Raw genomic sequence first — 12,178 nt, 5'->3', positions numbered from 1 at the left:
GCTTTGCATTCGAGCTCAGCCTTTCCAGTTTTCCTCCCCAGTGGAATTTGTCACATCCACAGAGGCTGACCAGCTGAAGCACGGATCAAAGGTCGGGGGAGCGTTCAGTCCGGTCTTTGGCAAACACACATAAACAGACGCAAGGATGCACGTCCTCAGAGATGCACAAGCAACATTACAAGACAAATAGTGTCTCATCCCGCGTCGCATCCGCGCCTGCTTCTCACGACCTGACTGCTGCTTTGACGCGGCATGTGGGCGTCCCTCAGGGAAGACTCCTATACCCGCAGACATTCTTCGTGCGTAAGCTTATTTACCTCACTTCAACTCCACTTGAGATAAAAGGAAATACTTCTCATTCAGATTACTCACATTGTTGTTGTTGTTCTTTCGGGGGGGGGGGGGAACAAATGTGATAAAAGAAATTAGCCAGAGAAGACAATTAATCCTTTATACGGCAGTATTGTTATTTTACACACATTTTTCAATGGTAAACATGAGCTGGTAAGAACCAAAATTTGAGAGTGAATGATTTTAGTTCAATATTAATTGCACACTGTTTTAATATTCAATTTGGAGGCATTAAAGTACTGCTTAAATTATAAACTGTTGATGAAGATGGGAACAATGGTAGCGTAATTGCTACTATGTCAGCCTCACGCATCTGTGTGCGTGTGTGTGCCAAGTTTTTCCAATGTATCAACAGCCCTGTCCAGGGGGACTGCTGCATCTCTTTTTCTGATCACAAGAAATTTGAATAACAAGCGTGCTGTGCTGTACACACACCGCTCTGGGTGGTAAACACAGACACACACACACACACACGCACGCACACGCACACACAGTTAACAGATGGACCTATAGCGTATCGTGGAAAAAGATTCTTATCTGACACCAATCGTTGACTCCAGTCAAATTCAGTTGGGATCGAGTGCATCTCACACAACTGCGTGCGACAGAAAATGGATGCTTGTACGTTGCTTCTATCAATGACAGCCTATTTAAATATTCAACTAATAACTCTGCGGCTGTTTTCATGAAATTGCTAATCAAATGAATCTGTGAGTTTTGTAATACACACATGAAAGAACCTAGCATTATGTTGCATGCTTCCAACTCGGGGCGGAATTGAAAAATGGCTCGCTCGCGGTCATATTTTCAGAAATACTGTCGTAACAAAGTCACAAAGATGTACTCGGTTGTATAGTTTCACATTTATTGAGTGGATAGGCACTACAGAGACCCAACTCTTTGTATACTGTTCAAGCAATTCAGAAATCTTTTTTTTCCTATAATATGTCCCCTTTATATATAAATCTGAAAACTGAATTTAATAAAGAGTGAGTAAAATAAAAGAGGAATATTTTATTTTAGATATTTTTATTTCTTCCTTAATAACAAAGTAACAGTTCTGAAACATTTGAAAAGAAATTAAATGTGAAGTGGTTACAGTATGTGCATGCGAGTGTTTAGATTGCCTGGGCGTGGCGGAAAGAATTCAGAATTCAGGTCCATCCTTCTTCAGATTTTTATAGTCAGTATTGATGGTCACAAACTAAGGCAGAAAAGAGGAAGTTTCACAGGTTTGTTAGCATTGTCTTGATACAGTGTGTGAGTGTGTGGTTGCTTTTTTTACCTTGTACTTGTATGTGGGGTCAAGTTTATTCCAGGGCTCAGGGTTATTGGTTTTATCCCAGCTAAAACAAAGATTGATGTCAAAATATTAATCTCCGATCATCTTTAAATTGACAGTCTTTCAAAGAATTGAGCTACATGCCATCCATCCATCCATCCATTTTCCAATCCGCTTTATCCTCACAAGGGTCGCGGGGGGTGCTGGAGCTTATCCCAGCTATCTTCAGGTAGTAGGCGGGGGGACACCCTGAACCAGTTGCCAGCCAATCGCAAGGCACACAGAGACGAACAACCAATTTAGAGTGTTCCATTAACCTGCCACGCATGTTTTTGGAGTGTGGGAGGAAACCGGAGTTCCCGGAGAAAACCCACGCAGGCACGGGGAGAACATGCAAACACCACACAGGAAGGCCAGAGCGGGAATCGAAACTCGTACCTCTGCACTGTGAGGTCAAAGCGCTAACCACTGGTCTACCGAGCCGCCAAGCTACATGCCAATCAATTAATTCATCAATCAGGAATTGGAGTAGGTCGCTTATTTCTCATTTCTTCATCTAAACAACACATTCTTTTTACACAATTCACTGACGCCATGCTGCGTAAACTAGGTCAGGGTCCTTACGTGACATGAGGTCCTTTGGCCAGTCGGACCAGGTATAGACTAGCACCACCCATTCCCAAGCAGATGAAGAAAAATTGGGGGATTAGCTGAGGGAGATAGACAACAGCGAGAAAACATGTCATGAATCTTCTCTCTGTGAAGGGCACATACGAATGCTCGATTATCATTATTATTATTATCATTATTAGCATCACTATGACTATTATCGATAAACAATCCTCTTCATGTAATCATCATCATAATGAAAAAAATATATATGTACAGTGCTAATAATTGTATTAGAGCTGTGCCTAATATTTTGGGTCTACATCAACTGGTTACATGAGACAGTCAAAATTGTGCAAGCATGTGTAAAAGCAAAATATTACATTGAGACACAGTACAGCTATTTGACAGTACAGCTATATATTGCATGTATTGCGCAAGTGATCATATTCTTGCGGCTGGTCTGTGTATACTGTACATGTAGCAATAATGATAACACACATATATATATATACTGTATATATATATATATATATATAGTATATATTTTTTTTTTTGCAGAAATGAATGAGATTACTCACACCAGGGTGCTTCTTGGCATGCTCTACTGCTGTCCGAAACATCATTGCACTGCACTACTTTCAAATAAAAGGGGGCGTAAGTCAGCTCCTTGCGTTTGCTCCGTCCCTGTTAGTCGGTTAGTTAGGTCTCATCTAGACCTGTTGCACGGAACAAGGAGGTAGGGGGAGGGAGGAGGAGTGGGAGGAGAAACAGGTCCTTTTCTATCTGATTACAGCTGGCTCAGATCTCTCGTTGGTGCCATTAATTTTTTTCTGTTCAAGGTCTTCATAACTCGTGCTCATAAAAATTATTAGATTTGAATTCTTATCTTATGTGGATGCTGTGTAGTCACGGAAGCTGCTGTAGCGAGTCAAAAATCTTTGCGCCCTTGCTTCGTTGACTTCAGGGCCCTTTGGGAGCAAACTGGAGGAAATGGGAAAGCGCACAAACGACGGTGCCGACGTAGACCCTCTCACTCACGACGTATCAGTTACAGAGACAGCACAGGAAGATGTGAAGTCTCACGAGAACTGCAACGCAACAGAGAGCTGAAAAAACAAATACAAAGAGAGGCAGGAATGAAGCTCCAGCAGCTTAAAAATGTCAAATAAAAATCAAACAAAAGAACTTAAACAAAACTGAAAAAGAGCTTCACTCGATACTCAAAAGAACAAAGATATTGAAGATATGCTGACACAGCATTTAGTTTCTCCACGACAGCAATAATCAAATAATCAACACACATGCACACACACATGAAATCACACTCACAGTTAAGTACTCGTAACCTCCACAAGTGATTCTACCAAAGTATTCCAATCACGGTCAAATTATTTAAAGTGGTCATGATTACTAAAGTACTGGTAATCCAAAACAGAATTCAGGACTGCACCCAATATCTTACGCATCTAATTAGGACTAATCAGAAAGAAAACAATGCATTGTGTTTGTTGCAATGTTTTTGGAACACTGTCAATCGGAGTTGCTGCAAGAACAAACAGAAATAGCCATTAGTCTTTTCACCCTTCATTTTATCCCATCTTTGCAATGGGCAAGACTGAATAAATTACACTATATGCTACAGTTTAGTCCTTGTGGAATTGTGTGCAATCGTTCCAACACTCATATTGGTCACTGGAAATTTAATATGGCACCTCATGGCAAATAACTCTACGGGGATCTGTTAAAATATGAATTGATGCTCTACAAAAAGATGGCCTTGGCCAGGGTTCGGCACCCCCCGTGATACGATCCGGAATAATCCGGATAGGAGTGGATCCCACAAACGTATTCTTTGACAAAAATGTTTATTTACAAAAAGGCGCAAGGCCGACAAAGTACAAATAGGAATAATGACACAACATGTAATCGCCTGTCAATGACAAGAAAATTAAATCATGAGAAAACACAAAATCGCAATGTGAATTAGTAACTTCAATTCTAATACGGCAAAAACAATTATGACAAGAACAAGAACAGAGAAACAAGATTGTGAGTGTCTCGAGAATTGCACTTGGTATGTGTCGTGAGCAAGGCAAATAATCGGACAACAAGTGACCGGCATGGCAGTCCTTAATTGGTCCACTGATGATTCAGGAAGGGTGCACCGCTGGAGGGAACGGCCTCCACTCCAGCAGGAATAGATGAAAACCATGACACCTTGCTCCTGAGCTCCACGCGTCTCTTTAATCTTTCTGATCTGGCTCCCTGTCAACTAACTGAAAATGACATTACAGTTGCTCAGTCACGAACAATCATGGCTCACCTGTTTTCTGAGTTTGGCCGTGTGGCATTTGCAAGCTGAGCTGTGATTGGTCGTTAACCGAGCCATGGGTAACTTTGATGTCATTTTCAGTCGACAGCAAGTGGCAAAATAGCAGCCCCGCAGAGATGGATAAAATTGGGTGAATTTTGCTGCTCAATTCCTATTCCACAAATACAATGTTAATCAAAACATCGGGTTTAGACTAGTGGGGGCGCATAGAACAAATTATTGTAAAGTATTGTTTTGGGCTGACTTCCCCTTTAAATACAAAAGAATATTGGAGAGTCTGCATGCATGGTTATCCAGTTACATTGGATTTATAGATATTGTCTATGTAGAAATTGTTTTGTGTACATGAACAGACGCCGCTGTCTCGTTGTGCTTGCATCATTGCGGTCAGCAACCAGGTAGTCTATGTCTAGTGCTACCAGTTGTTGTGAATGTTTGCCAGCGTTCCTGTTGTTAAACTCTTGTTCTGTTTTCTGTTTTTCTGAGTGCCTGATGTGACCGCAGCACACCATTAATCCTCCTAAGTGACATAAAGAGATCCCCGTTTAAAAATAAACACAACCTGCATGATGTAGCAGAAAGCCTTGCGCTGAAGACCTTGTAATGCTGACACGTATTAGTCATAGCAGTTCATCAGACTTAAAAAATAAAATAAAATAAAAAAAGAGGCGGGGGTCCAAGGGGAATTATAACGCAAAAGGGAGTCCAAACTAACACTGCATCTGAGGGAGAAAAAAAAAAGTATCAATTGAACCTAAAATTTTGCAATGTCATGAATTTGCATCAGCGGTTTTCTGTGACAATTGGTAATGCCATGAAGGGTTGTAGGCACAGAAATAAATACTTGCACATAAATATGGCCTTGTTTTTCTATTTTTAATCAGCCTTGTTAAATTTGTGCCAAACATCCTGCAGTCTCAACTCACAAGACTGGTTTGGCTACGATTAGCCTCCCTGTGCCCCCGCTGAGTGTGTGTGTGTGTGGTTTGAGGAAAAACAGTTACAGGCTGGCAGAGGGTTTGAAGCTCGATCGGTGGCAGTTTCACACTCCTTAACACTATTAGACTGCAGATGTCTGCTGGGTTGACAACATGCACTGGCTGTGTCAAGCAAATACACCTGCAATAAATACCCCACAATAATGCATGTGTGTGTGTATGTATATATATATATATATATCACTGCTCTATGCAACTTATTGGTTCTCACCAGTCTGTCTCGGTTCCTGCACTTCTCCAAACATTTAGTTTTTAACTCCAACCTCACTTGATATAAATTGTAATACAGTAAACCACCATATATACACAAGGAGGAAAAAAAAGCTTTGCCGTTGTTTTGTGGCATTGATAAGCAATTATTTACTTTATTGAGGAGGGGGGGGTGTCAATTACTCCCAGATGTTTGCTATTAGCAGCCGAGCTTGATCTCAGTCCTGTGAATAGCAGGGCAAACATTACAGACAAATATTGACTCTGCCACGATTTAATTTTCTTTGATGACTGGCTGACATACGGTGAAATGTGGTGGCCATTTTTAATTTCTTGCCCTGTAAAGAACAATGCAGCTTTTGTGTGATCCTGCGCACAAATGCATAAGCGGTCCCAGTTACCATTGTCACTTTAGGATGAAACCATGGGAACATCTGAAGTCAAAGAAGAGGAAGTTGGAGAGGACGTAACCATTCTGACCAGTCCGGAAGCTTCCGTCGGCAAGGTAACAGAGGGCTCGGCCTGCCGAGCGTGAAGCGTCTTGTTGATCTTGATGGGGAAGAAGACGTTGGAGGCGCAGTGCTCACTGAGGTACTCGCCTCCCTTCTCCTCGTAGTCCTGCCGACTGATCCATCCCGCCACTCCTCTTCCACCACAACCGGGAGGGTGCTCCAGGGCCCAGTCTCTTGCCCCGAGCCATGCGCCCAAAGTCGGCTGCGTCGCCAAGGTCACCTGGGGGAAAGAGCCCCGTCATTGAGAAAGCACATCATTTGGCCAGCAATATGTGTAAAATAGGAAGTCAGACATTTTTGACGAGCGCAACCATGAGGAATTGAATACTACTCTAAATTTGTACTTCCGCCACAAAATGGTGGCACACAGTACTGCTTGATTTCACTTTCCTTTTTTTTTTTTGCCTTTTTCCTCACTTATAGCAGCTTCTCGTGTATCTTCTCGCTCACTTTTTGAGGGCCCGTGGTGAGAAGGAAAGAAACAGAAAATGTGAGCACTAAACAACAAACTCACTGCAAGGTAAGCATGTCCAGTGATGGAAGACGGATTCTGGGAAGTTTGCTGCCGCCATCTAGTGGCCATCTAGTCAACAACTCGTCCCGGAAAAAAATGCCTCAGATCGGACATTTGTAAATCAAGTTACCGGTACAGTATCTGCATTTTCACTATTTTCCTTACTTGATATGGAAAACACCTGTTTTAAATCGTATTAACAAGTAAGTCAGAGTATCAGCTGCACATTAGGTTGATTCCTTAACAAAAAAATAGAAAACAAAACCAAGAAGCCAAAAAGACACTGTCACAATTTTTTTCACATGCATCGTTCTATTAATTTGATACACCGTATATATTCAAAGAAGATTAAAAAAAGATTAAAATATCGTAATATGTCCATATTACGACATTTTAATCTGTTTTTAAATTATTTCAACACAAACAGTTTGTCTGTCTGGAGAGCCTGCCCGACCATTGTCAAATTAATATTTCACTATCGCGTCGTAAAATGTGTCTGAAAGCGAACCGTTGTGAATTTCGACAAAAAGAAAGATGTGTACTCATTTTTGTGAAATACTCAATAACCCTGAGAGCATACACACAAAGCAAGCCTCATCATCAATTTAGGGTAAAAAAAAAAAAAAAAGAGTACAGTACTGTACCTTGAAGTGAGACTGGAAGGGTCTTATGGCCAGCAGCTCCCTCTCCACTCTTTCCTTCATCCCGGGATATTGCATATTTCCTCCGGTCAGGAACACATTGCTCACCAGCGCCTCCTGCTGCTCAGGAGTATACCTGAACATCGACAAGAAGATAAGCAAACAATGCTTGAATCATGCAACTGCCAAACCAGCTAAGAGTGTGTGACATTATTTTATTATTATTGGGGTTTTTTTTGCATTGCAACCTTCTAAAACTGTCATTTTAGATAGATTAGATTTGAATAGTTTATTCCTCCTGTGAAGGATTTACGACATCATTACCTGGCCAACACATACTGAAGCGTCTCCATCATTCCCATCTGGTCTTCTCCAGTCAGTGAGGGTTGGAAGAGGATCTCTGGACAGCGCAGACGCTCGGTGCCCACAAACAGTTGGTGGTATTCTGCCATGTTGAAGGCCGGCTGGAGAGAGGTCGTTATTTAGTCATCTTTACAGGTGATCGAAAGTCATCTTGACACGTTTCCATACACGAGGAGAAATGGGAGTAATGTCTTAGAAAGTAATGATTTACTTGAATATTTCCATTTTTTACAGTAATAACTAATTGAATGTGCTATTTTTCGCAGTGAAGTAATCTGACTACGGTGACTTTGCACGGTCACTACTCGTTCTTGTACAGCAACTAATAATGATGAAATCAGCTCAGAATCTTACTAATTATTTACAATTCACTATCAAACGGTAATGCCACTAACTGCCTCTTGGGTGCAGCAGAGAGTGACATTAAAGGTTAAAAAACCTTTTTTGTTTTTATTCTAACACTCATGTTTATTGGTGCCAATCACCAATTAAAGCTTTATTTGCCGGTAAGTAAAAGTAAAAAATGTCTGAAATATTAAATGTCTTTGTTGTTCTTTGTTTTTCAATAAAAGAAGGAAATTAAAAACCTCAAAACAGTATTTGCATGGCTGTGAGCTTCTGACAAAACCAAATATTGTATATCTTTTGTGTAAACACTTTCAGTGAATTCCAAAGAATCCCCTACATTCATAAAAAAATGCCCATTTGGAATAATAGATTAAAGTAATAATACGTTATTTTTCATAATCTAGAAAGTCCCACCCTACCTGGACCACATTTAAATTAGGTTTTTCTGTCAACGTGTCCTCAGAAAAGTCAGGATACATCATCACGATGCCGTCGCCCTCCTCCATTTGCTGCTCCAACTCGGACACCTGGTGGGAAGAGTGAGCAAGACGTCAAGTCAACCAGAGCTCCACAGGGCATTTTGAAAACTTCAGGACCGTCTCCGTCCGCCTCACCTCTGTCTTTCCCTCGGCGCCGTCGCTGTGCAACAGTTTCTGGCGGCCCTGCTCCACGGCCAGCTGCAGTTTGCTGATGTATGACTGCAGCTCCTCAGCCGAGTCCATGTTGAGCTCGACCAGGCTCTTGTGGAATTGATCCAAGAAGCCATCCTCCAGCAGCTCCTGCACACACACGCGCACACAATGAAAACAAGTGCTACCAAAAATGGACGAGAAGTTGAGCGTGTAGACAGACGCCACGTTTCTTACCTGTACGCCCATCAATCTGTCCAGCCTCTCCTGATCCTGATGGAGTTTCTCACCGCGACGTCGAGCGTTGCTCTCCTGAAGCCGCCTGAGCTGCTGCGCTCTCCTCTCTTGCCTCTCTTCCACGCTCACACAGCCTCCAGGCAACTTACCCGAGAAGGGAAGTTGCATTCGGTGAACTTCGCGCTCGTAAAATTCCGGGCTGCGCCACTTTTCCAACTCTGGAGATGAGCGCAAGACAATAGAAACAATAGATCGTCATTTAGCTTTTGAGGGCGTGACAGAAAAAAACGAGGGTGTAACAACGCTTGAAATTCACTCTCTCTCTACTCATGAACACACTGCCTCCCACAGCACCTTCTTGATAATCCACAGCAGTGTAGCTGTGTTCATGCAGCAGCTCTTCCATGCGGCCGAGTGTGATGGCAGCCAAGTGACCGGGATATTTGAGCTGCAGGAGCCTCTGCAGGTAGGCTGCTGCCTGGCCTCCCGCCACATTCACACGCTTAGAGTTCACCGCATCCAATCTAGAGGGGAGGCCGTGTCAAAATAAGAGCGACATTAGAACAATTAATGCTAATCTGATGAGTTTCTGATAAAAAGCCATCAGGAAAAATACAACAATTCAGCTTTTACTCTGTTTTGAGCGACACGATCGAAGAGGCGTGACTTCAACATTTTATTTGGGATTGTGCCGGTAGTTTGCAGAGCTGTACGATACTGCATCATCCCAAGACCTGTAAATCAATGTACCACCATACATGATCTCAAAATATTAGGGACAGCAGTTCAAACTGCAAACAGTCCACTTCCACAAACCCCAGTGGAACTGCAAAGGTTGCATGGTGGTTATCTTTTGATTTGCTGGGATTTTGAAACATTTTCCCATGGGAATTCAATTGAGATGAAAAACAAAACATCTGTTCCAGGTTGGAGCTGCCATGAGCATTTCACATGTACAGATCATGTCTTGAGTAACTTGAACATTCCTGTTTCACACAGACGTAAAAAGAATTTGAAAAATCTGGAGGAAAAAAAAAACAAAACAAAAAAACAATAAAAGCATGACGAAATGTAGACTTTACACAGAGCGGATAGGCTGGATCGAACGGGCTGATTGTTTATATGTTATGCAAAATCTGTGAATTAAATGTTTATCAATGTTTTAGGGAGAATTTTTACGCATTTCAATGGCCTTTAATTCTACATTCATTTTGGCTATTCGTGGTCCCAATCCCCTGTGAATGGTGAGATTTGACCATACAGTAAATAAGTCAGTCTTTTATAGATCAGATAGATTGGTGCAGCCTCTGATCGGATCAATTACCTTTTATCGTATTCTTTTTTTAACTTGCTGATCGGTAATCTGCCTATATGACCTCTGAAAAATGTGGCCAAATTTCAAATTGTCTCAGGGATATTCAAATTGAGAGAATTAACAATACAACCACAATAATAATGCATATTGTTAACAGCTGTTTACATGTGTCAATAAAAACTGGGAATATTACCCCAATAAATATTTCTAAAGAATTAAAAACAAACACATTTTAAAATTAATCGCGTTTGAAGGTAATTCGACAACAAACAGAACAGGGTGATGAGAGCAGAGCCTCACCTGCCATTGAGAACAGGCAAGATGTGCGAGCAGTGGTACCCAGAGGACAAAATGATCCCGGTCTGTCGTGGCCGCAGGTTCTTATGATTGTTGGTGTGAAGGAAACTGTACAAAGCGTCCACTCCGTAGGAGACATGAGGGACGCCATAGCACTCGAATAGCAATTCCGACATCATCTGGCGGCAGTGCAGAGGGTTGCAGGGTGCCTCAGTCAGCACAATGGGATGCTCCACACGGCCCTAAAACACGTGGAACAGGAGGACAGGACAGCTCAGATCATGAGGAAACAGCAAATAAAGAAATTAAACACTGTCATTTGTAATCAAGTCAGAACCTAATGTAGTCAATCAGTAATGTGCGCTAACACAGTAGTAAAATCATATTGACAGTAAATTGTTGTGTGAATTAAAACTTATGGTCAATAAATAAATAATAGAGAAATGAAATTTAAAAAATATATAAAAATAAGGCCGAGAAAAATGTCAACCAATCCGGATAACTTGAACACAAAAACAGGACATCATAAAAAATGTTTAACCGAGGCTTTGTCGATACTACTTTACGAAATCTGACAATTGAATTGGCAACAGGAATTTTTTTGGTGAGTATTGTAGTTTATGGACAGTTATGTGTTCATGCATTGCACACAGATAGAGTTTAATGTGTGGAACGTAATCGCGTATTTAAACTCAATATTTCCCCAAAGAGCAAGAAGTGAACCCACTGACTAGAACGACAGCCAAGGTGCTCATGGCACTAACCTCGGAGGTGATGCCCAGGTGAGTAAACACATGGTCGAAAATCAACTCCTGGATTTCGAAATTGACCACGACATTCCGGTCGAACTGACTCTTGAGCAGCCACCGTAGAGGCTCCAGATTGGGAATGTCGTTCCCGATCTGGGTGTCGCTCCGGGCAGCTCCTCTGCTGCGCGCCGCCACTGACCGAAAGAGCAGCCGCGGAGAGTCCAAATCCATCGTCGCCCAGTCGGCCCTGGTCTGGAAGGAGCCGTTGTCGATCACGATCGGGGTCGCTGTCCCACATGAGGTTACCAAGGGGTCTAAAATCGGATCGGGAGAATTTTTACAGTCCCGAAATGAGAAAATTTGGCATACCGGCTGTTGCTGTGTGGCCATTTTGGAAGTGTGTTACAGCAAAATAAATCCGAGTGGAACTGAAAGTGCAAGTTAAAATTTCCATTTTAATTGACAACGCTTGCCTGAATGATATCTATTAAAACACAGAGATGGTGCAAAACAACGTACAAACATTTCTTTTGTGTACTCAAGTCGATTTTTCACATATTTTATTTTTACTTTAGTATTTACTTTCATGGCGACTTTGACATGACTTACTATGTTACGATGAAATATGTTTTATTTTTGTTGTTTATGTTGATGCAAGCTAATGCTAAGGGAAAACAAGTTTCAGGATTTTAAAAAAATCCAACAACGGAATAAATTAAAGTCCAAAACTTTCTTTGCATAAGGTCACACTCATTTGCCATTTCTATACACATGGTGGAAAGAAACTG

The 12,178-nt window shown here is 41.7% G+C and overlaps 2 protein-coding genes across 3 annotated transcripts; both read right to left on the bottom strand.

Moving 5' to 3' along the window:
- Positions 1-1,195: 1,195 nt before the first annotated feature.
- On the bottom strand, positions 1,196-2,974 carry ndufa4l2a (NDUFA4 mitochondrial complex associated like 2a). Its single transcript, XM_086106171.1, has 4 exons — positions 2,824-2,974; positions 2,258-2,343; positions 1,637-1,697; positions 1,196-1,555 (listed from the first exon to the last, which is right to left on the bottom strand). The coding sequence occupies exons 1-4, from the start codon at positions 2,866-2,868 to the stop codon at positions 1,499-1,501; spliced, it is 249 nt and encodes an 82-aa protein (XP_085962297.1). The 5' UTR covers positions 2,869-2,974; the 3' UTR covers positions 1,196-1,498.
- A 262-nt stretch (positions 2,975-3,236) lies between these two features.
- actr5 (actin related protein 5) lies at positions 3,237-11,780 on the bottom strand. Of its 2 annotated transcripts, XM_086106170.1 has the most exons (10): positions 11,406-11,780; positions 10,645-10,883; positions 9,384-9,553; positions 9,030-9,247; positions 8,778-8,942; positions 8,583-8,690; positions 7,777-7,916; positions 7,456-7,588; positions 6,187-6,517; positions 3,237-3,351 (listed from the first exon to the last, which is right to left on the bottom strand). In XM_086106170.1, the coding sequence occupies exons 1-9, from the start codon at positions 11,778-11,780 to the stop codon at positions 6,197-6,199; spliced, it is 1,869 nt and encodes a 622-aa protein (XP_085962296.1). In that variant the 3' UTR covers positions 3,237-3,351; positions 6,187-6,196. The 2 variants fall into 2 exon arrangements, with proteins under 2 accessions (XP_085962296.1, XP_085962295.1); XM_086106169.1 differs by lacking the exon at positions 3,237-3,351 and having other exon boundaries at positions 4,094-6,517.
- Positions 11,781-12,178: the final 398 nt, after the last annotated feature.

This window comes from Hippocampus guttulatus, chromosome 1 (genome assembly GCF_054856545.1).
Source record: "Hippocampus guttulatus isolate MCC_2025c chromosome 1, RoL_Hgut_1.0, whole genome shotgun sequence".
NCBI lineage: Eukaryota > Metazoa > Chordata > Actinopteri > Syngnathiformes > Syngnathidae > Hippocampus > Hippocampus guttulatus.
The sequence above is the reverse complement of the archived record's forward strand: the minus strand, read 5'-3'. Positions and strand labels throughout refer to the sequence as shown.